We start from the raw sequence: 24,378 nt of genomic DNA on the forward strand, positions 1-24,378 counted from the left end.
CCGGCTTGCTTCCCAGGAGGGGCTGCCCCCAACCCGGGCCCTGGGCAGTCCCAGCGGGTCCCTCACCTTGCTGTAGGCGATGGCGTCAAAGATCTCGCTGATCTGCGCTGGCGTGTTGATCTCGCTCTCCAGGAAGGAGAGCGGGTGCGAGGAGGCCAGCGCGTCGACCTTCATCACCCGGTACATGGCATTCTGCACGATCAGGTCTTTCTGCAAAGGCAGCAGGTTACAGCCTGCCCGGGGCGGTGCCGGGGCGGCCCCTCCGCGGGCGTGTGGGGACTGCTACCAGCCCAGACACGGCGCCGTCTCTTCCCTTCCTGCCCCCAGCCTGGCTGAGCCCAGCCTAGGGCTCCGCGTTCTCACCCCCTGCAGGATGGGCCTGCGGAGGGGGCTGCCTCCTCCCTGCCCAGCAGCACCAGGAGCTGGGTGGGCCCTGCCCCGGCAAGCAGCTCTTGCTCACTGCTGCCGGCAGCGCCAGGCTGCCCCTCTGGAGGGACGACCGAGACCCACTGGCCTCCATCACCGGGGCCCAGCGCCAGGAAAGGCTGCAGCCAAGCAGAGAGCAGGGCCCCTCCCTGGAGCACACAGCTCCTTCCGGCCAGGTGATCCTGCTTGGGCCGAAGCCTGCCACCTCAGCGAGCCCACCAGTGGCCCAAGGGGCCGTGCGGGTGACAAGGGAAGGCCAGCTCCTGCCGCTGCAGCCCGCTAGGTAGCACCACCCCTCCTGGGGCTACTCACAATGTGCCAGGAAGGCTCAGCAGAGTCCGCCCCCAGGTACTCCACGTAGGAGGCAAAGCCCTCGTTCAGCCACAGGTCATTCCACCAGCGCAGGGTCACCAGGTTCCCGAACCACTGAGGAGAGAGTGAGAAGGGGAGGGTCAGCCAGGGAGCCCCAGGACAGAGCCCCCAACCCACACACAGCCAGGGAGCCCCAGGACAGAGCCCCCAACCCACACACAGCCAGGGAGCCCCAGGACAGAGCCCCCCAACCCACACACAGCCAGGGAGCCCCAGGACAGAGCCCCCCAACCCACACACAGCCAGGGAGCCCCAGGACAGAGCCCCCCAACCCACACACAGCCAGGGAGCCCCAGGACAGAGCCCCCCAACCCACACACAGCCAGGGAGCCCCAGGACAGAGCCCCCAACACACACACAGCCAGGGAGCCACAGGCCCAGGGACAGAGCCCCCCAACCCACACACAGCCAGGGAGCCACAGGCCCAGGGACAGAGCCCCCCAACCCACACACAGCCAGGGAGCCCCAGGACAGAGCCCCCCAACCCACACACAGCCAGGGAGCCCCAGGACAGAGCCCCCCAACCCACACACAGCCAGGGAGCCCCAGGACAGAGCCCCCAACCCACACACAGCCAGGGAGCCCCAGGACAGAGCCCCCAACCCACACACATCCAGGGAGCCCTGAGCCCAGGGACAGAGCCCCCCCACACACACACACAGCCAGGGAGCCCCCGAGCCCAGGGACAGAGCCCCCCGACACACACAGCCAGGGAGCCCCCGAGCCCAGGGAGCCCCAGCACAGAGCCCCCCGACAGACACAGCGAGGAAGCCCCCGAGCCCAGGGACAGAGCCCCCAACACACACATCCAGGGAGCCCCGAGCCCAGGGACAGAGCCCCCCACATGCACACACATAGCCAGGGAGCCCCAGGACAGAGCCCCCCCACATACACACACACACACACAGCCAGGGAGCCCCCGAGCCCAGGGAATCCTGGACTAGTTCCAGCCCTTCAATATCTCTACACCCAGCTGAGGGCTGGCAGGGAGGCAGAGCAGGATACACTGGGTACCTGGTGGGCAAGCTCATGAGCGATCACTGTCACCACCCTCTCCTTGTTGCCGATGGAAGAGAAGAGAGGATCATAGAGCAGCGAGTTCTCCCGGTACGTCACCAGTCCCCAGTTCTCCATGGCACCTGCATTGAAGTCTGGAAGGCCAACCTGGTCTGGGAGAGGGACAGGCCTCGTTAGCAGGGTTGCACCCTCACCCCGGGAAAGCATGAAAATCCCCACCTCCGTGGGACAGCCCAGAACCCCCTGCCCCTGTGGGAGCGCACGGAACCCCCCACCCCATGGGAGAGCACGGAACACCCCCCCACCCCCTTGGAAGACCACAGGACCCCCTGTAATACTGTCCCACCAGGGACCAGCTCATGCCAAGCTCCTCATGCCTCACTGAACACGAACAAATAACATCGCTGGGATCAGTCCGGCTCAGCTGTGGGTTAGTGGGGTTAAAGCAGGTATGAGAGCGATAAGGATGTGTTTGGGGTTCAGATTATGGATCGCTGGTGAGTGGCTGCAGCTCATTTCTAGCAGCTGGCTCCCATGTCGTCAGGGAATATTTGAGCGGGTGCATGGTGAGCCCCTGCGACTGTGTAAATCACCAGACAGGAGAGACTAACCAGTGTGAAGGGCTGACCCCCAACCGCAGGTGTTGCATCCTGCCCAGCAGGGACGGGCCATTGACACCAGATGGACTGTTGTGGGACGATAAAGAGGACAACAGCCATGTGTTGTTCTGCCCTCCCCCTGCCCCCTGTGAAGACGAGTCATGCAAGTGGATTCCTTCCATTAGCTGATTGCCCAGGTCAGGAGGGGTATGTGGCAGGAGGGGTTAAAAACCATAACAAGAAGGAACTGGATCTCTGTGCTGCTTGGACTCTGGGAGGCAAGGTTTCTAGCCATAAGCAAGGGATACCCAACTTCTTAACTTGGATTAGCTCTAAAGGACAAATACGGCTTGTGGATTATAGAAGCTTCTATTACCTTTTGAATTTAAGATTATAACTCATTTGTGTATCTATGTTTACCTGCTTTAACCTTGAAAATAACTCTCTGATTTCCTTTTCCTATTAATAAATCTTTAGATAGCCAGTCCTATAATAAACTACAAGCTCTGTCTTTGGTGAGAGATCTGAGGTGCATTTGCCCTAGGCTAAATTACTGGTCCTTTGGGACTGGGAGTTGCCTGAGTATTGCTGTGATCCTTGGCATAAGGGCCCATCTGCCACACAGGCAGGCTCCCCTGGGTGGTGAGACAGATCGGAGCACCCAAGGGGACTGTCCGTGGCTCCATGTTCAGGCTGTCACAGCGCCTGAGGGGTTCACACTAGATAACGGGCTGGTGCAGTCTAGGTACAGAACTCCCCACCAGTCTGGGGTTTGTGCCCTGGTTCCTACCAGCCTTCCCTGAGGTTGGTACCCACGCTTGGGGTCCCTGCAGGCAGCTTGACAGGATTCACATACTGGAGGTCAATTAAGCTCATAGACCAGAACCCCAGCGCTGTTAAAATTTAAACTCAACAGTGAGAGTTTTGGAGGTTAAAGAACAGACACAATGAGTGAGCCACAGGCTCTGCTGGTCTTATGAGAAAAGCCCCTAGCTAGCCAAGTCTGCAGAGGGGCATATCCTATCCAAAGAAAGTCCCAGTTCCGGAGCTGAGAGCTTCGCTCCTGATCTGGTGCCCAGGGGAGGAGAAGACCCACATGCCACAGAGGAACCACCACAGGGGAACAGGCCGATTGCAGCACCTGGGAGCCCAGGGAGAAAGCGAGCCCCAGTGACTGCTGGCAGAACTGCGGGTCAGAGACTGAAGCCACCAAGGAGATGGAACAAACAGCAGCGGGTAAAGCGAATGAAGACGCTGAGCAGACGGCGCACAGGAAGCTGATAGAAGCTCGTCCTCACCTGGAGAGCGGCCCCACCATGACACACGGGCGGGATACAAGCTGCCCAACTGATACCCAAAGAGATGCATAAAAGGGTTCCTGTCTGCCTTTGGGAGACTACGTGGGATGCACAATATCCCAGCAGATAAACAGCCGCCTCTCCTCTGAACCAGGGAGCTGGGGAAGCCAGACAAATCTTTTATGAGATGGAGGAGGGTGATGTACGTGTACCAGAAATGTAAAGCAAACGCATTGAAAAGGTGTAAGATCACCCCTGAGCCCCATCGGCTGAAGTGGAGAAACCTCAGACTGTTTGACAATGTCACTCACGTGGAATATGCACATAAAATGTGTAATTTCATGAGAAAATGGACAATGGGAGTGGGGCTGAAGGTGATGACAGAAAATCTTTGATCGGATGGCCCCAGAGCAATTGTTAAGGTGTCACAGATGAGGTAAAGGTGGCCATCTGGGACCAAAACCAGCCACGATTTTAGAGGCTGCAGAAATTGTGGATGAATATGTTGAATCAAGGGTCCATGAGAGGTGGGGGAGGGGTTACCCCAGGGAAGGGAAATCCCCATCACGCAGCTTAAGAGGGGACTGGAAATAAACCTATCCCCAACTTCGATAAAAACCGCAAGGGAGCCCAGGGTTTAGAGCCCAGAGCAAAAGGGAAGGCAGGCAGGCAGCCTGACATCCCTGTGGACCTCCCAGTCATCTAAAACCAACCTGCCAAAACAAGGTAACTGCACGATCCACACCCCACCTGCCACAGCAAGCCCCACTCCCGGTGCCCCAGCAGCAGCGGTGAGCAGCAGGGACCCTGGCGAGCTGGATTAGGACCGAGCCTGTGGAGGGTGGTGCAGAATTTATTAGAACACCACGGTCAATGGCCTACCCTGCCCAGGCTGGAGGGACCCCATGTCCCACGTCACTGTGGTCAAGGAGAGCTGGGTAAGGGAGGAAGACAGGCCTCCTGGTAAGAATGTATGTAAACCGATTGTGGCTGAGTCCCCAGGAACTGGACCTTTGGCCAAGCTTCACCTGCAGCGTGAGAGTTGTAAAGGAGATTGTGCTATGGGCATTCGGATCTGCTCCCCGCTGAGGCTTGACGAGGGTAGGAGGTTCTAGCCCTGCCCAAGCAGACATATTGTAACTCACAGCCAGGAAGAGCACAGCTCTGCCTCGCCTGGCTTGTCTGTGGACTGCAGGGAGGGCTGCAGGGGGGACACACGCCCTCAGTCCTTTGTCAGCCAGGAGTAAGGGGTGTGACAGGCAGGGCCAGCTCTAGGTGTTTTGCTGCCCCAAGCGGAGTGTCACCGAAGCAAAAAAAAAAAAAAAAAAGGGCCGGAATGCCGCCCCTTGAAAAGTGCCATCCCAAGCACGTGCTTGGTTTGCTGGTGCCTAGAGCTGGCCCTGGTGACAGGGGTGTGTCCACTGTCGTAATAAGCTTTGTACAAGGGATGCCCTGGGAGGTATCACTCGAAAACTCCTAATTTCCTGGTCAAATATGGGAAGATTCCACTGTCTGCTGTTACTACACTGCACGCCTTACCCAGTGCAGCCGCTCCATTGTAAGGTGCGCGGTCAATGGGAGAGAGCTCTCCCAGAGACAAAATAACACCACCCCCGACGAGGGCTGGTAGCTCCATCGATGGGAGCTCAGCTTCCACCGACACAGCGCTGTCCACACCGCTGTCCACACCGGTGCTTTTCATCAGTAAAACTTTTGTCATTCACACCCATAAGCAACAAAAGTTTTAATGATGAAAGTGCAGGGTAGACATGGCCTAACACATGTTCCAAGGCTGGGAAGCAGCCAAACCAGTTCCTCAGAGACAAAGGGCCAGGTGATGCCTCAACCAGGTATAAACAAGGCCAATGGGCCCTTACCTGCTACCTGGCCATTCTTTGGCAGGAAAGGGGGCAGGGGCGAAAAATCTACATCTTAGCAAAGATACAGTCTGGAGTTCCCATCCACACAGCCTGCCTGTTACCTCGTTCCCAGCTGGAAATGCTTCTCAGAGGGGGGAAAGGACTATAAAAACAGGGGCAGACAAGGTAGTGTACCCCCCTGCTCTCTCTCTGCCCACTGATTCACTGCACCCGAAGGGAAAAAGAAAGCAGCCATTCAGCTGGGAAAGGGCTCCTGGCCTAAAAAGTTTGGCCAGCAAGACTGTTGAGAGCATGTGGTGAGAAAACCTTGGCTTTGAATTTAACCTAGTTTGTTGAGTTAGTCCTTAGCTGTGCTTTATCTTTATTTTTCTTGTAACTATTTCTGACTTGTATGATTCATTCACTTAAAATCACCCGCTCTGTAGATAATAAACTTGTTTTATTGTCTTAGCTAATCCAGTGTGTTTGAACTGAAGTGTATGGCAAAGTCCATTTGGGATAACAGGATTTGGTAGGGTTGCCAGTTTGGTTTGGACATATTCCTGGAAATTTCATCACATGACCTACACTTTAATTAAAGATTCATCTTTAATTCCTGGAGGCTCCAGGACAAGTCTGGGGTTTGGCAGCCCTAGGATTTGTGCATTGTCATTTCTATTAATAAAAAGAGAGACTTTGTATAAGCTTGTCCTTTCCAAGAGAGGGCTGGGCAGTCCAGCACACACATTTCTGGGTGGAATCCAGGCCTGGGGATGTGTTGGGGTCACCCTGCAGTACAAACCCGGCTGGTAAGCGCCAAGGGGTGGCTGGCTGCAGCACACAGTCCAAGTGGGGAGTGACTTACATGCTGGAGGCTGTTTGTGAGCAGCCCAGGACTGGAAGCTACAGCAGTAAAGCGGTGGACAGGGCACCCCAGTTCCAAGAGCAGGGGCAACACAGCTACTCACTAGCCTGGACCGTAGCCTGGGTGTGCCGCAGAGGGGTTGGAAGACACCATTGCTTTGCTCTTAACTTCAGGGAGCCTCCAAAGGCCATTATGGCGGCTCAACAGGCTGATCCTTCCCTGGCCCAGGAGAGGAATCACACCCCAGCCAGGGAAGGAAAGGGTCCCTTTTTCCTAGCAGGTGGTTAGTTGTCCAGGGAGGCTTCCACAAGGGAAAAGAGGTGCCCTGCTGAGGTTGGCAAACAGGTGTCTGTGCCCGATAAGCACAAGGCAGAGGTGCTTCAGATGGGTCACGACTGTCCCTTTGCCGGACACTTGGGGCGGAGAGAGGCTCCGACAGAATTGCTATTGGCCTCACATGTGTGAGGCAGTAAGAAATGATGGCAAGAGTCGTGTCTTATGTCAGAAGCATCAGAGGTTAAAGGGGCACCTTTGCAGCCTCTGCCCATCATTAATGAGGTGTTGCCAGAGTGTCTGCGGACATTGTGGGACCCCTACCCAGACCTTCCAGAAATGGGAAGGCATATCTACTGGTTGTGGTGGGTTCTGCCACGAGGCACCCCGAAGCCACAGCTTCGTCTACCCCAGAAGGTGAAACCGTGGCTACTGCCCTCGTCACCATTTTAGCAGAGTAGGGTTTCCCAGGGAAATCTTGTCAGACCATGGTTCAGATTTCATGTCTGTAGTTTTCAGAAAGTGATGGGAGCTGTGTGGAGTGAGACACATAAAGGCTGCCCCCCGCCCCCTCCCCATCATCCAGAGACCGACGGGCTGGCAGAAAGATTCAGTGGGACATTGACGTCTATGCTGAGAATGTGTGTTACCAGCAGGGGAATAAAGGGATGTGTTGGTCCCTTATTTGTTATTCACATACAGGAGTGCGCCCCAGGGTCTCAGGGCTTGCCCTTTTTAATCTTCTTTATGGGAGACAAATGAGGGGACCCCTAGATTTGATCCGAGGCTCTTTGGAGGGCGGGACAGGGAAGACAGGACAGCCTGGGGGGGTCTGTCACTCCTGTTAAAGAGAATTGAAAGGTTATGCTGGACTTAGTGCCTCAGAGCCTTGACAAGAGTCAGGTGCCCCAGACAGCTCAGTTTGACGGGCGTGGTAGAGAAAGGTCTTGTCATATAGTGACTTGGGGCTAGCGTTGATCCCAGTGAAGAAGAACACGGTGCGAGATTGTTGGGGGGGCCCTTTCGAGGTGACCAGAGAGAGTGAATGAATTAGGTCACTTACGATGCAATGACACCCCATGGCAGGAGAGCTGTGCAAACAGCACATAGCAATAGATTGAAAGCTTCCCAAAACTGAGAGATGGGGGTGAATATGATTTGCTGGGCTGATGAAGGACCATTTCCTGCTCCTTTAATTGATCTGGCAAGGGAGAGGAAGGAAGAGACGCCTCTAGAAAACACGGGTATCTGGGAGGGTTTGGATGTTGGCCCCCTTGGAAGACCACAGGCAGGTACTTTCCAACCTGCCAGGTTCAACGAACAAAAATGGGCATTCCTAGCAGAGCACGTCCTGCTACAGGAGAAATACAGCCACAGTCAGGATGAGGGGGAGAGCGTGCTAGGGATGGGGTGAATACTGAGTCAAAAAGCCCAGGAGCGTCTCCTGTTATAATGGTAGCCAAGAGGGATAAAACCATGAGATTTACTCTGGACTTTAGAAGGGTCAATGCCATCACCCAACTTGACCCTTACCCAACACCCTATGTGACGAAGTCGGACTGTTCTTAATGTTTCCTCTGAATAATGTAGGGGTGCCTCAGTTTCTCCTAGGCATTTCTTAAGTCTCTAGGTGGTGGGATAAGGGGATGTAATTGTTGCAGAGCAAAGGGCCAGAGTACATAAATGGTGACACTCTGTCTCCTGGCCACTGATGGCCTGGGCCCTTCGCCCCTCCAAGGTGAGAGCTAAAGGGTTGGAGAACAAAGGAATCCGGTGCCCTCCTGGGCCGGGAAAGGGACAAAGCCCAGAGGAGGAGGGACTGGAGGGAGTTTTCAGTTTGGGGCTGGCTGGGGACATGGAGTGAAGTGCAGACGGGGTTGTCTGGCTCCCTGCCTCCCAAAATGGACCAGGCTGAGGGGTCCTGTTCTCTGTACCTACAAACTCTGTGTTAGACCATGTTCCTGTTGTCTAATAAACCTTCTGTTTTACTGGCTGGCTGAGAGTCTCGTCTGACTGCGGAGTTGGGGGGCAGGACCCTCTGGCTCCCCCAGGACCCTGCCTGGGCGGACTCGCTGGGGGAAGCGCACGGAGGGGCAGAGGATGCTGAATGCTCCGAGGTCAGACCCAGGAAGGTGGAAGCTGTGTGAGCTGTGTGTCCTGAAGACAGGCTGCTCCCAGAGAGGAGACTTCCCCAGAGTCCTGACTGGCTTCGTAGGGAGCAGTTCCAGAGCATCTCCCAGGGACTCCGTGACACCCTAGCTAGGGGCTGACTGGATCCATAGGGGTGGGTGCAAAATTCATAAGTGCTCTAGATTTGACTCAAGGATACTGGCAAATTCCTGCAGATGCTGATGCCCAGAGAAAGTCAGTGTTCCCAGGGGAATCTGGCCTCTGTAAGGTTCTGCCTTTGGGGCTCCCTTTCAGAGGCCTGTCAATGAGGTGCTGCAGGGCTTACAGACCTTTACCAAAGCCTGTGGAGATGCCTTGGTGTGACGAAGTGGGACTGTTCTTAATGTTTCCTCTGAATATTGTGGGGGTGCCTCAGTTTCCCCTGTGCAGTACTTAAGTACCTAGGAGGTGGGATAAGGGTGTATGATCATTGCAGAGCTCTAGAGGGCAAGTGTGTGCAGGGGTCTGGACACAGAGAATTGCGACACCCTGTTTCCTGGCAACTGATGGCCTGGGCCCTTCCCCCCTGCAAGGTGAGAGCTAAAGGGTTGGAGAACAAAGGAATCCAGTGACCTCCTGGCCTGGGAAAGGGACAAAGCCCAGAGGAGGAGGGGCTGGGGGGAGTTTCAGTTGGGGCTGGCTGGGGACGAGGAGTGAAGTGCAGACGGGGTTGTCTGGCTCACTGCCCCCCAAAATGGACCCAGCTGAGGGGCCCTGTTCTCTGCACCTACAATCTCTCTTTTAGACCATGTTCCTGTCGTCTAATAAACCTTCTGTTTTCCTGGCTGGCTGAGAGTCACATCTGACTGCGAAGTTGGGGTGCAGGACCCTCTGGCTTCCCCAGGACCCCGCCTGAGCGGACTCACTGGGGGAAGCGCACGGAGGGGCAGAGGATGCTGAATGCTCCGAGGTCAGACCCAGGAAGGTGGAAGCTGTGTGAGCTGTGCCCTGCACACACCTGCCCTCCAGGGCTCTGCAGTGATCATACACCCTTACCCCACCCCCTAGATACTTAAGAACTGCACAGGGGAAACTGAGTCACCCCCACAATATTCAGAGGAAACATTAAGAACAGTCCCACTTCGTCACACTTGGCTATTTTGAGTGACTCTTGGCAAGACTGATGAGGTTCAATAAGACTGATGAGGTTCAATAATCTGATGAGGTTCAATAAGGATAAGTGCAGGGTCCTGCACTTAGGACGGAAGAACCCAATGCACAGCTACAGACTAGGGACCGAATGGCTAGGCAGCAGTTCTGCGGAAAAGGACCTAGGGGTGACAGTGGACGAGAAGCTGGATATGAGTCAGCAGTGTGCCCTTGTTGCCAAGAAGGCCAATGGCATTTTGGGATGTATAAGTAGGGGCATAGCGAGCAGATCGAGGGACGTGATCGTTCCCCTCTATTCGACATTGGTGAGGCCTCATCTGGAGTACTGTGTCCAGTTTTGGGCCCCACACTTCAAGAAGGATGTGGATAAATTGGAGAGAGTCCAGCGAAGGGCAACAAAAATGATTAGGGGACTGGAACACATGAGTTATGAGGAGAGGCTGAGGGAGCTGGGATTGTTTAGCCTGCAGAAGAGAAGAATGAGGGGGGATTTGATAGCTGCTTTCAACTACCTGAAAGGGGGTTCCAAAGAGGATGGCTCTAGACTGTTCTCAATGGTAGCAGATGACAGAACGAGGAGTAATGGTCTCAAGTTGCAGTGGGGGAGGTTTAGATTGGATATTAGGAAAAACTTTTTCACTAAGAGGGTGGTGAAACACTGGAATGCGTTACCTAGGGAGGTGGTAGAATCTCCTTCCTTAGAGGTTTTTAAGGTCAGGCTTGACAAAGCCCTGGCTGGGATGATTTAACTGGGAATTGGTCCTGCTTTGAGCAGGGGGTTGGACTAGATGACCTTCTGGGGTCCCTTCCAACCCTGATATTCTATGATTCTATGATTCTAAGACCACCTGAGCCAGGTGGGAATTGTACTGCAGAGGCTTGGAGAAGCCAGCCTCACTGTCAAGGTGTCCCAATGCAAGATGGGGCCCTCTTAGGTAACTTATTGGGAACACAGGTTGGGCAGTGGGTTTGTTCATCCTGATTCTTTCTAAGTAGAACCCATTCAGAACTGGCCAGCCCTACGAACCAAGCAGCAGGTCCAATCTTTTATTGCTCTGGCCAGCTATCACCGGAGGTTTGCAAAGGGGTATCGTGGCCCCCATAACAGACCTTACCAAAAAGGGGAAGCCAGCCTGGCTGGTATGGACCAGGCCTGGGAGAAAGGCTTAAAGGACATAAAAGAGGCGTTGTCCAAAGAGCCAGTTTTAGCCAGCCCTGATTTCAGCTGCGCCCTGAGGCGTGTAACATTGAGCTAGGCACATGCTAATGCAGGCTGGGGCGGGGGACAAGGGGCCCCCATTATCTTCCTGGGTAAATAACTGACCCCATTGAACAGGATTGTGCTGGCAGTGAGAGGAAATGCTAGGCCATTGTTTGGGCTATTCAACAACTTAAGCCTTATCTGTATAAGAGAAGATTTAAGGTTTTAACGGGCCACTCCCTGCTAATATGGGTGCAGCGAGCCAAAAAGACCAATTCCAGACTATTACGCCGGAGCCTAGCTCTGCATCCTGATGCCTTGTAAAGAAAAGGGAGACCCTGAGGCTTATTAGGGAGTGCCGGAGACCCCCCCTTCTGCCCCTTTGGGCATTGGGAGAGTGATGCTGGCAGCCCAGGTGCCAGCTCATGCCACGGTGCCCATGTCTCAGCTTCACGCTGCCAGGTGCCAAGCTGGGACCAGTCGGGCTGAGCGGGGTGTTTTGTAAAACAGGCACTAGAATGATCAGAATGTGCGTTGTGTGTAGGCTTGTGAGCTACTGCAGTATGGTCCCATACTGTACAGGGGTAGCCGAGCGTTTGCAACCTGAGCACCTGTGACTGTGCGAATGACCAGACAGGAGAGAGACATGAACCAGAGCAAAGGGCTGACCCCCCACAGCAGGTGTCACGTCATCCCCAGCAGGCACGGGCCGTTGACACCAGACGGACTAGAGTGGAACATTAAAAAGGACAAAAGACTGTTGCAAAAAGAAAAGGAGGACTTGTGGCACCTTAGAGACTAACCACACGATCCATCGTCTACAGCCAAGCTCTGCGATACAACCGCATTTGCTCCAACCCCTCAGACAGAGACAAACACCTACAAGATCTCTGTCAAGCTTTCTTACAACTACAATACCCACCTGCAGAAGTAAAGAAACAGATTGATAGAGCCAGAAGAGTTCCCAGAAGTTACCTACTACAGGACAGGCCTAACAAAGAAAATAACAGAACGCCACTAGCCGTCACCTTCAGCCCCCAACTAAAACCCCTCCAACGCATTATTAAGGATCTACAACCTATCCTAAAGGATGACCCAACACTCTCACAAATCTTGGGAGACAGGCCAGTCCTTGCCTACAGACAGCCCCGCAACCTGAAGCAAATACTCACCAACAACCACATACCACACAACAGAACCACTAACCCAGGAACTTATCCTTGCAACAAAGCCCGTTGCCAACTGTGCCCACATATCTATTCAGGGGACACCATCACAGGGCCTAATAACATCAGCCACACTATCAGAGGCTCGTTCACCTGCACATCCACCAATGTGATCTATGCCATCATGTGCCAGCAATGCCCCTCTGCCATGTACATTGGTCAAACTGGACAGTCTCTACATAAAAGAATAAATGGACACAAATCAGATGTCAAGAATTATAACATTCATAAACCAGTCGGAGAACACTTCAATCTCTCTGGTCACGCGATCACAGACATGAAGGTCGCTATCTTAAAACAAAAAAACTTCAAATCCAGACTCCAGCGAGAAACTGCTGAATTGGAATTCATTTGCAAATTGGATACTATTAATTTAGGCTTAAATAGAGACTGGGAGTGGCTAAGTCATTATGCAAGGTAGCCTGTTTCCTCTTGTTTTTTCCTACCCCCCCCCCAGATGTTCTGGTTTAACTTGGATTTTAACTTGAAGAGTGGTCAGTTTGGATGAGCTATTACCAGCAGGAGAGTGAGTTTGTGTGTGTATGGGGGTGGGGGGGATGTGAGAACCTGGATTTGTGCAGGAAATAGCCCAGCTTGATTGTCATGCACATTGTGTAAAGAGTTGTCACTTTGGATGGGCTATCACCAGCAGGAGAGTGAATTTGTGTGGGGGGGTGGAGGGTGAGAAAACCTGGATTTGTGCTGGAAATCACTTTAGATAAGCTATTACCAGCAGGACAGTGGGGTGGGAATAGGTATTGTTTCATATTCTCTGTGTATATATAAAGCCTGCTGCAGTTTCCACGATATGCATCTGAGGAAGTGAACTGTAGCTCACGAAAGCTTATGCTCAAATAAATTGGTTAGTCTCTAAGGTGCCACAAGTCCTCCTTTTCTTTTTGCGAATACAGACTAACACGGCTGTTACTCTAAAAGACTGTTGGTTGCTGTCCCTCTTATCCCCCCATGAAAACGGGTCGTGCAAGTGGATTCTCCCATCCGCTGAGTTCACAGCTCAGACAACAAGACAGAAGGGAACTAAAAACCACCAACAAGAAGGAACTGGATCTCTGTGCAGCTTGGACTCTGGGGGGCAAGGTTTATAAGGGATAAGCAAGGGATCCCCAGCTGCTTAGGCCTAAAGCCCAGCTAGAGCTTGCTCATTATAGAAGCTTCTATTACCTTTTGAAAATTTGTGGCACCTTAGAGACTAACCAATTTATTTGAGCATGAGCTTTCGTGAGCTACAGCTCACTTCATCGGATGAAGTGCATGCTCAAATAAATTGGTTAGTCTCTAAGGTGCCACAAGTACTCCTGTTCTTTTTGCGAATACAGACTAACACGGCTGCTACTCTGAAACTTTTGAAAATTAAGATTGTAACTCATTGGTGTATCTATGTTTACCTGCTTTAACCTTGAAAAGAACTCTCCAGTTTCTTTTTCCTATTAATATGTCGATATGGAGTTTATTATTGAATTGGCTACAAGCGCAGTCTTTGGTGTGAGATCTAAAGTGCAGCTGCCCTGGGGTAAGTGACTGGTCCTGAATATTACTGTAATATTACTGTAATTCTTGGCTTAAGGGCCATCTAAAGTGCAGCTCCCCTGGGTGGTGAGGTGGATCGGCGCACCCAAGGGGACTATCCGTGGCTCCATGTTCAGGCTGTCACAGCGCCTGAGGGGTTCACACTAGATAACTGGCTGGTGCAATCTAAGTACAGAACTCCCCGCTAGCCTGGGGTTTGTGCCCTGGTTCCTACCAGCCTGCCCTGAGGTTGGTACCCACGCTTGGGGTCCCTGCAGGCAGCTTGACACCTTCCCATCCCCACGGGAGAGCCCAGAACCCCCCATCCTCACGTGAGAGCCCAGCAGAACCTGGCACACACACCACCGAGCGCACAGCAGCCGGCTTGTTGCCCGGGCACTCACCAGACTTGGGCAGTGGGTACGCCGTGTTGTAATGCCTTTCGAAGAACTTGAGGATGGGCCCGGTCACATGGAGTGCATAGTCCCCTTGCCCTGCTGTGATGGCCTTCGGACGGCCCCAGATCCGGATCTGCAGGGGGAGACTCGAGGCTCAGCCAAGGCTCCCCTACCCCACAGCCGAGCCAGGCCGCCCCCGCCCCATGCAGCAACCTACCAGCACATTGTCCTGCATGTCCTCCACTGCCTGGAACTGGCTGACGATGAAGGCCAGCAGATATGTGGACATCTTGGGGGTGGTCTGGAATTCAGTGACGTTCCAGGTGGTGCCATCGATGGTCTTCTGCCAGGAGCCTGAAAGAAGAGCCACGGCTCCATCATCGAGGCTCACGTGCCTCCATCCCCACCCCAGAGCAGGGCACAGTCTCTCCTGGGAGCCCCTTCCTCCCCCATAGCGGGCGTGTAGCTCACTCCGCGGCGGCCAGGCCCCTTCCAGCCCCCAAAGCAGGGCTGCAGTCCCCTGGTATGGCTGGAGAGTGGGCCCCTTGCATGGCCCTCTCCTTGCCCTACCCCCAGGGGATCTCTCCCCCTGACTCCAGTTTGGTTTCCTGCTTTGCTTCCCTCATGCTTCTCCCCCCACACCCCACTTCACCCCTCCACTGCTGGGGACGAGTGCTCCGGTCCCTCTGCCCCACCACACTGCCGAGCTCGGAGCAGAACGGCCCCAAGCCTGTGACGAGCAAGGAGGGGCTCTTACTGGGGCCTGCATATGGGCATCAGGCTCAGGGGAGCCAGTGGGCAGCCCGGTGCTGAGCCTGCGTGAGAGTTCATCCCCAGCAGCCCCTTCCTCTTCTCTGCTGGCTGCTCCCCCCTGCCCCCCGGGGGCTCCAGCTGATCTGGGGCCCTGGGTGTGCTCAGTGCTTGGCTGATCTCACAGCGGCTCCATCTCGCCCAGTGACCCGGCCTAGCCAGGGAACATCCCCATGGGTCCCGGGGTGCAGACTCAGCCCAGGGCCCTGCTGGAGCCTTGGGGGGCTGAGGAAGCCCAGGGGGCGCAGCCCTGGGGAGGGGCAGGAGGCAGGGCAGAGGCTGCTGGTGCAGGGCACACGGTTCCTAAGCTGCCGAGCCCCGGCTCACTCACTCTCCACAGGCATATTGGACAGCGCCGTGTGGTTGGGGCTGTGGATCAGCGTGACCTTGAATCTGGCCTTCATGGCGGGCTCGTCGAAGCAAGGGAAGGCTTTCCGCGCGTCGGGCGCCTGCATCTGTGTGGTGGCCACGACCCTGCAATCAAAGGCAGCCCGCTCAGCCCAGCCAGCCCTGCCACCCTCTGCAGCCATGGCTTGGGGGTCCTGCAGGCAGGCCCCGGACTCCCCTGACCTCCTGCCGCTGGCGCCCCAAGGGAGCTGCTCACACCTGGGCCAGCTCAGAGCCCCCGGCGGGGTCTGTCTGCACAGGAGAGCCGCAGCCTGGAACCACACAGCGCTGCGGGCTGGGGAGGGGAGCCAGGGGGGCAGCTGCAGACCCTGCCTGCCCTGCACTGGGCCTGGCCAGCACTGTTAGTCCCGGTCAAGTTGGCTGGGCATTAGCCACCTAGGGAGAGACAGCCCGGCTAGGCAGGTTGCACCCGGGCTGGGGGAGCAATGTGCGGGAGGTGCCCGGCCAGGCAGGCTGGGCCTGGGGAGAGGGAATGGGGGGAGGAAGGACCTGGCCAGGCAGGCTGGGCCCAGGGGGGAGCAATGGGGGGAGGAAGGACCCAGCCCAGGGGGGATGAGAGGAAGGGCACAGACAGCAGGAGAGGCGACCCTACCCCAAAGAGCTCCCCCCAGTGACATTAGGGATGGTGGGGGGAGGAGTCCTGGGGCCCCAGGCTGCCAGCTGCAGCTTGTAGGATTTTTGTTTCCAAATTTCACCAGGCTTTAGCTGGCACCAGCAGCTGCTGTCAGGCTGGCATACTCGGTCTGTAGGATGGGGGTGCCCAGCCCCGAAATACCTTGCAGCTCTCCTCCTGGACATGGCACAGGTCTGTGGCAGCGTATGGGGGGAAGCTGGACTGGGGGGGCGTGGGGACACCCTGCCCCTCAGGCATTTACATTGATTCTACCCCCTCAGCTGCAGCCTGCAGAATCATCACAATGGGAAGCGAGTGACCCGGAGCCTGCAGCCAGCCCCGTGCCTAGGGAACCCTGGACAGCTGGCACACCCCCGGTGCTGCAGGTCACCCCAAATTCTGCTGCAGTCTTGCCCCTTCCCTTGCCCCCCACTAGTCGGCTGCCCACTTCCTACTGTGGGGGCACCCTGGGGCCATACCTGGTCTCTCCATCCTCCACATACTCGCTGCGGTAGAAGCCAGCCAGGTCATCGGCCAGCTCCCCCATGAAGCTGCTGACGAGCTCATAGCTCTTGCCTTTCTCCAGCTGCCCCTGGAGCTGCACCACCAGATACTGGGTCTCGGTCTCCAGCCAGGTATTTGTGATGGGCGGGGGGCTGGAGCCATTCACCCCCTGCAGCGAGACGAGGAAGGTGCCCTGCAATGTGTAGTTGAGCTTCTTGCTGTGGATCAGGATGAGGTTGGTGGCATTCTGGCAGGAGAAGCGCACGGTGCTGTTCCCTTTGAAGATGTAGAGGCTGGAGGCGCTCGGGGTCAGGAAGGGCTGCAGGGTCACGGTGTACTGCTCTGGGACCAAGGACTGGGGGAGTCTGAAGTTGTTCCAAGGGTTGGCAGGGCCGGCCGTGGTGGACAGGGGGGTGGTGGTCACATTGGCCGGCGGGGAAGTGACGCTGGGCAGGGACACTGCATTTCTCTCCTTCTCCTGCGAGTACACAACGGAGAGGGCGATGATGGTGGCCACGGCGCCCACGCCCAGGATGATGCTCACGATGCCCAGGGTCTTGCTGATGAAGAAGCCGGCTGCCATGGTGCGCTGCTGGGGAGGGAGAGGCAGGGCAGTCACAGGGCCAGGTTCACAGCAGCCTTTTATCCCCCGCTCCCTGGGGGCTCTCCGCTCCTCGGGTTAATGGATGAAGTATTAATTGGCTGGGAGGCTCACAAAGGTCACTGCAGCTTCGCAGCATCTGGGACAAGCACCCCAACCCCACCCCCACCTGCTCCAAGAGGAAGTTAATGGGAAACAGGGCATCTGTGCGCAGCACCTGCAGGATCAGTCTCCTTCCAACAGGACCAGCACAGGTCTCCCACCACATGTGAAAATGTGTGCTAATGGTTAGAGCAGGGGACTGGAGTCAGGACTCCTGGGTTCTATCCTCAATGCTGGGAGGGGAGTGGGTGCTAGTGGATAAAGCAGGAAGGACTGGGCATCGGAACTCCAGGGTTCTAGACCCATGTCTGGCTTGTTCTGGGACCCTGGGTCCCGTTAACCTCTCTGTGCCTCAGTTTCCCCTATGTGACATGCTTACAGTCACCTCCATAGTGTCATATAGAAGACACAGGAGGTAACTGGCCCACTCTACTCGGCACTAGTGAGGCCTCAGTTGGACTGCTGTGTCCCAGGCTTTCGGGAAGATGTGGAGAAAGTGGAGCAAGTCCAGAGGAGAGCAATGAACACGACACATGGTTTGGAAAATCTGCCCTGTGAGGAGTGATTAAAACCCTGGGCCTGTTTCGTCCTGAGAAAAGAAGCTGAGAGGGGAGCTGGGAACAGCCTGTACAGCTGTGAAGGGCTGCTCTAAAGAGGCCGGGGATCGTTTGCTCTCCATGTTCCCTAAGGTAGGGTCAGAAGCGATGGGCTTAATCTGCAGCCAGGGAGATTTAGGTTGGACATTAGGAAAAACTTCCGAATTGTAGAGGTAGCTCAGCTCCGGAACAGGCTGCCAAGGGCGGTGGTGGAATCCCCGTCAGGGGAGGGTTTGAAGAACAGGTTGGACAAACCCCCGTCAGGGCTGGTCTAGGTGCACTTGGTCCAGCCTCGGCCCAGGGAGATGTACTTGGTGACTTCTCGGGGGCCTTCCAGCCCTGCGGTTCCACAGTGCTGCGGCCACCACCTGGCTGCCTGCAAAGTACCTCGTGCTGCCGGGGCAGGCCCAGGGGAAGCGCGATGCATTGTCAGGCTGTCAGTGCGTGCACCTCCCTGGCTGGTGTGCATTTGAGTGACGCACCTGCCCACACTGAGGGGCAGGCTCGGGCCAGTGTCACCCACCAGGAGCCCTTGCCTGCTCTGGGAGCCCTGACGTGGGGGTCCTGGGGGTACAGCATCTGCAGGCTGCTGTGGAGCTGGACAGGTGTGGGAGCGCTCAAGACAGGCTGGGGTGGTTGCAGGCTCTGCCAGCCACCTGTGAGGCTTCCAAAGTCCATGATCTGCTCCATCGTGTAATAAAATTTATCAGCTTATGGGGGAGCAAATAACTTGCAGAGGACCTGAACAAGGGCTCCTGGAAGTGCGTTCTCACTTCCCGCATGCCAGTGCCAGTCAGGGGCCTAGGCAGAGAGAAGCCACGCCAAGGGACATGCTCACAGGCTCAGGGGCCCTGGGCGGTGCCCAGAGCAACCCTAGGCAGGTCTGTAGGTGAAGGACCTTGAGTGGCTGCTGCTGTGCAGGCCCTGTGACGAAGCAGGACTGTTCTTAATGGTTCCTCTGAATAGCGTGGGGGTGCCTCAGTTTCCCCTAGGCAGTTCTTAAGTATCTAGGAGATGGGATAAGGGTGTATGATCATTGCAGAGCCCTGGAGGGCAGGTGTGTGCAGGGGTCTGGACACAGAGAATGGCCGACACCCTGTTTCCTGGCAACTGATGGCCTGGGCCCTTCCCCCCCTGCAAGGTGAGAGCTGAAGGGTTGGAGAACAAAGAGATCAGGTGGCCTCCTGGCCCGGGAGGGAAAGAGACAAAGGCAAGAGGAGAGGCTGGAGAGTTTTCAGTTTGGGGCTGGCTGGGGACATGGAGTGAAGTGCAGACGGGGTTGTCTGGCTCACCACCCCCCAAAATGGACCCGGCTGAGGGGTCCTGTTCTCTACACCTACAAGCTCTGTTTTAGACCATGTTCCTGTCGTCTAACAAACCTCTGTTTTACTGGCTGGCTGAGAGTCACGTCTGACTGCGGAGTTGGGGGGCAGGACCCTCTGGCTTCCCCAGGACCCCGCCTGGGCGGACTCGCTGTGGGAAGCGCTCGGAGGGGCAGAGGAGGCTGAATGCTCCGAGGTCAGACCCAGGAAGGTGGAAGCCGGGTGAGCTGTGTGTCCTGCAGACAGTCTGCTCCCAGAGAGACTTCCCCAGAGTCCTGCCTGGCTTCGCAGGGAGCAGTTCCAGAGCATCGCCCGGGGACGCCGGGACAGCCATCTCCTCAGCAGGAACTGCTGGGTTCCTGGCGCCCCACATCCTGAGTCCTTGCAGAGTTGTGAGCCTGCAGCGCCGGACCCCCGGGTGCAGGAGCTGGGAAGTCACGTGAGGCGTGTCTGCGAGGCAGCTCTGCACTGGGAAGCCGGGGTGCTTAGCGACCCTCTCCGAGCTCTAGGACAGCAGCACGACAGTGCAGGGCATGGGGCCATGGCCTCTCGAGCCAGGCAGCCTGAGGCACACCCCCATTCTGGGCCCTGCTGGGAGCCACCCCAGGGAGTGCACTGAGGTCCTGGGGCTGCCACGTGCCCCAGCTGGTGTGGGGCAGAGGGCAGCAGGGGGGAGCAAGTGGCGCCAGACCTCAGTGCAGAGCCAGCAGGACTTGGGAGAGGATGTCGTGTGGAGCAAACCCTGCACCTTGCAGCACATGGCAAACCCATGCAGCCTCAGCCCTCCTGGGCCGCCCCCGGCCTGCAGCTTGGCTCGGGCACACGGCAGCTCTGCCAATGAGCCAGTGAACGCTGGGGGGGGAACCTTCCCAGCTTCCCCTGGTTATTTGCTGCGTGGTGGAGCCACACCCACGGCCTTCCCCTCTGCCAGGCTCTCTCCTGCCTGGCACAGCTGGGGAGTGGGGCCGTTCCTAGCAGTCGGGCTGGACTCAAGGGCCTGCAGCAGTTCCCACGCCAGGAGCTGGGCGCAGGCTGGAAGGATGTGTTCAGACAGGAGAAGATTTGCTTTGGCAAAAGATACTGACAGTTTCCAAAAGCAAAATATCATGATCCCATCCCCAGCTGGGAAGCAGCTCTCTGCCCCCCTGCCGCTGCCCCAGACCCCCCAGCCTGGGAACCAGCCCCAGATGTTTCCGCAGGCGTGGAGCTCACGCCAGAGATTAGCTGGGGGGACAGAAGCAAGGTTAGGCTGCAAATGACCCTGGCCGGAGCTATCTCTGGAGTCGATTTCTGGGGCTGGGAAGGGTGGGGACCCACAGGCTCACCCCCCAGCTTGCACACCCAGGCCAGCCCCCCACACTCTCCCAGCTCGCACAGCCAGGCCAGCCCCCCACACTCTCCCAGCTCACACCACCCCCAGCCCTCCCAGCCAGCTAACACACATAAATACCTCCCACAACTTGTTCACACAGAGTAATCCCCACCCCTCTGTCACACACACCCTCGCTGCCCACCCCGCACATGTCTCCACTGCGCCATACCCCCAATGTCACACACACTCTCCCTTCCCCCATCACACCCCATCCACCCCGCCTCACACACACACCCGACACACACACCTCACCACTGTGCACATGCTGCCCTACAATCCATGCATGCCATGGACTCACTGCCATGTGCCCCATGCACAGCAACCCAGGTCACACACCCCACAGCCATATGCACACACTCCCCACTTCCCCCATGCACACCCAGTCAGTTCAGTTCCATTCAAAGAAACTTTACCAGCAGGATGAATTCCACAAGTGTTGCCAAAGTGCAGGGAAAAGCCCAACCCTGTGGTCTGTGTCAGGGGCAAGGACACCTCCACACCCACAGATCACTTGTTGTTTGGGGGTTGCCCCCCTGTGACGAAGCGGGACTGTTCTTAAGGCTTCCTCTGAATAGCGTGGGGGTGCCTCAGTTTCCCCCATGCAGTTCTTAAGTATCAAGGGGGTGGGGTAAGGACGTATGATTGTCACAGAGCCCTAGAGGGCAGGTGTGTGCAGGGGTCTGGACACAGAGAATGGCCGACACCCTGTTTCCTGGCAACTGATGGCCTGGGCCCTTCCCCCCTGTGAGGTGAGAGCTGAAGGGTTGGAGAACAAAGGAATCAGGTGCCCTCCTGGCCCGGGAAAGGGACAGAGCCCAGAGGAGGAGGGGCTGGAGGGAGTTTTCAGTTTGGGGCTGGCTGGAGACATGGAGTGAAGTGCAGACGGGGTTGTCTGGCTCACTGTCCCCCAAAATGGACCCGGCTGAGGGGTCCTGTTCTCTGCACCTACAAGCTCTGTGTTAGACCATGTTCCTGTCGTCTAATAAACCTTCTGTTTTCCTGGCTGGCTGAGAGTCACGTCTGACTGCAGAGTTGGGGGGCAGGACCCTCTGGCTTCCCCAGGACCCCGCCTGGGCGGACTCGCTGTGGGAAGCGCACGGAGGGGCAGAGGAGGCTGAATGCTCCGGGGTCAGACCCAGGAAGGTGGAAGCCGGGTGAGCTGTGTCCTGCAGACAGGCTGCTCCCAGAGAGGAGACTCCCCCAGAGTCCTGCCTGGCTTCCTGGGGAGCCGTTCCAGAGCATCGCCCGGGGACGCCGTGACACCCACCCCCCATCAGCCCCAAACACTTGACCCTAATTTACTCCAGCCTTTCAAAGCGAGAAGGTACTTGGTCATGCTAGGTGCAAACAAGTGTGTGCAGGGGTTAGAAGGGGAAGAGTCTGAGCTGGGTAGGGAGAGCGTATGTGGGGGAGGTGGGTAGGGTGGATGGGGTGTAAGCATGTGTCCAGGCTGTAGGGGCTGTACAAGGTGCATGTGTGTAGGACTGTGGGGGGTTATGGTGTGGGGGGTGCGCAGGGCATGGGGTGGGTAGGTAGGGTATAGAGGAAGGTATGGAATATGTGGGGTATATGGTGTGTGGCTGTGTGTAACAGAATGTATGTGTGGTGGGGGGCATGTGTGTAGGGATGTAAGGGGGCATATGGGGTGTGCAAAGTGTATGGTGTGTGAAGGAGGTCTGTACAGGGTATGCAGGATGTATGTCTGTAGGGGATATGCCGGGTGTGTGCGTGTGCGTGTGTGTAAGGAGCCTATGGGTGTGTAGGGGTGTGCATGGGGATGTACAGGGTGTGTGCACAGGGTATATGGTGCGTGTAAGGGTGTATGGGAGATGCAGGTAAGGGGGTGTACGGTGTGTGTAGAGGGTGTACGGGCTGTGCAGGGGATATGATGTGTGTGTAAGAGGGTGTATGGAGAGTGTAGGGAATTTACAGGCTGCGCAGGGTGCATGGTGTGTGTGTAGGAGGGTGTGCAGGGAGATGGATTGTGGGGGGTGCAGGGTGTCGGTGGGGTGTGCAGGGAGATGGATTGTGGGGTGTGCAGGGTGTCGGTGGGGTGTGCAGGGAGATGGATTGTGGGGAGTGTGCAGGGTGTCGGTGGGGTGTGCAGAGGGGTGTGCACAGGGGAGATGGATTTTGGGGGGTGCAGGGTGTCGGTGGGGTGTGCACAGGGGTGTGCAGGGGAGATGGATTGTGGGGGGTGTGCAGGGTGTCGGTGGGGTGTGCAGAGGGGTGTGCACAGGGGAGATGGATTGTGGGGGGTGTGCAGGGTGTCGGTGGGGTGTGCACAGGGGTGTGCAGGGGAGATGGATTGTGGGGGGTGTGCAGGGTGTCGGGGGGGTGTGCACAGGGGTGTGCAGGGAGATGGATTTTGGGGGGTGCAGGGTGTCGGTGGGGTGTGCATAGGGGCATGCAGGGTGTAGGTGGGGTGTGCAGGGGAGATGGATTGTGGGGGGCGTGCAGGGTGTCGGTGGGGTGTGCACAGGGGTGTGCAGGGGAGATGGATTTTGGGGGTGCAGGGTGTCGGTGGGGTGTGCACAGGGGTGTGCAGGGAGATGGATTTTGGGGGGTGCAGGGTGTCGGTGGGGTGTGCATAGGGGCATGCAGGGTGTAGGTGGGGTGTGCACAGGGGGTGTGCAGGGGAGATGGATTGTGGGGGGCGTGCAGGGTGTCGGTGGCGTGTGCATAGGGGCGTGCAGGGTGTAGGTGGGGTGTGCACAGGGGGTGTGCAGGGGAGATGGATTTTGGGGGGTGCAGGTGGGGTGTGCACAGGGGTGTGCAGGGGAGATGGATTTTGGGGGGTGCAGGGTGTAGGTGGGGTGTGCACAGGGGTGTGCAGGGTGTCGGTGGGGTGCTGGGGATGCAGCAAACCCAGCCAGAGCAGGAGGCTCCCACTCACCTTTGTGGCTTCATCCCCAGGGTGCGAGCTCCAGACTCCGCAGGGGCTGCTGCCGCCAGTCCCAGCCCCTGAGCAGGGATGTGGAGCCACAGGGCTGCGGAATCTGCCTCCGCCTCCGCCTCCCCTCGGCTGGCCCCAAACCAGCAGCAAAAGAAAGTTTCCTTCCGATGCTCCAGGGGAAGTAACCGGACCTGAACCACACTCACCACCTTAACCCTTGCACTGCTGGCCAGCCACCACCAGGCACGGCTGCCAACAGGGCACTGCCCTGGGGAACCTCACAGCGTGAGCAGGCCTGGCGCGGCTGGCAGGCCCTGCAGCGAGGGACGTGCCATGCGCCGGCTCCAGGGCCTGAGGAGTGCCCACGTTGCTGAGCTGGGGCCCGAGCTGGAGGCTGGACATCAGATTCGGCCCACAGACATTGTGGTGCTGGAGTCCCCCTGCCCGCGGACGGTGCCTCCCCCCTGCTGCTCCCCGGAGCCCCCGGAGCCGAGCGAGGAGCTGCTCCCCGGCCCCACACACAGTGCCAGGGACCAGGCCGCAGCCTGCTAGGCCTTGCCCAGGGAGCCCCTGCCCCGGCTCCGCAGCAGCCAGCCATGCTGGACACATCAGAGAAGAGGGCACAGCTCCCCACACTGTTGCTACATCCCAGGCCATGGGCCCCGCCCCGGCGCCAGTCACCGATCCAGCCTCAGCGAGTTCCCAGTCCCTGCTGACCCAGCCGGCCCTCACCCCATTCCTGGCAGTGCCGGGTGCTTTCTGGAAACGTACGGCCCTGTGCCGGAGAAACCCCTTGGAGCAACAAGCCCCCGGC

At 57.1% G+C, this 24,378-nt stretch overlaps 1 protein-coding gene across 2 annotated transcripts in view; it reads right to left on the reverse strand.

Annotated features, from left to right (window-relative positions):
- ANPEP (alanyl aminopeptidase, membrane) overlaps positions 1-23,646 on the reverse strand; it is a 42,591-nt gene extending 18,945 nt beyond the window's left edge. Inside the window, exons 1-8 of one of the 2 annotated variants that reach the window (XM_073304570.1) lie at positions 23,565-23,646; positions 16,651-17,267; positions 15,482-15,624; positions 14,558-14,694; positions 14,347-14,473; positions 1,813-1,967; positions 739-852; positions 67-210 (exon numbers count right to left, since the gene is read on the reverse strand). In XM_073304570.1, coding sequence (XP_073160671.1) covers positions 67-210; positions 739-852; positions 1,813-1,967; positions 14,347-14,473; positions 14,558-14,694; positions 15,482-15,624; positions 16,651-17,258 — 1,428 coding nt within the window. In that variant the 5' untranslated portion in view covers positions 17,259-17,267; positions 23,565-23,646. The remainder of the gene's footprint in view (positions 1-66; positions 211-738; positions 853-1,812; positions 1,968-14,346; positions 14,474-14,557; positions 14,695-15,481; positions 15,625-16,650; positions 17,268-23,564) is intronic. The other variant, XM_073304571.1, reaches the window with a different exon arrangement.
- Between the last annotated feature and the right edge of the window lie 732 nt (positions 23,647-24,378).

Source organism: Lepidochelys kempii, chromosome 10 (genome assembly GCF_965140265.1).
Source record: "Lepidochelys kempii isolate rLepKem1 chromosome 10, rLepKem1.hap2, whole genome shotgun sequence".
NCBI lineage: Eukaryota > Metazoa > Chordata > Testudines > Cheloniidae > Lepidochelys > Lepidochelys kempii.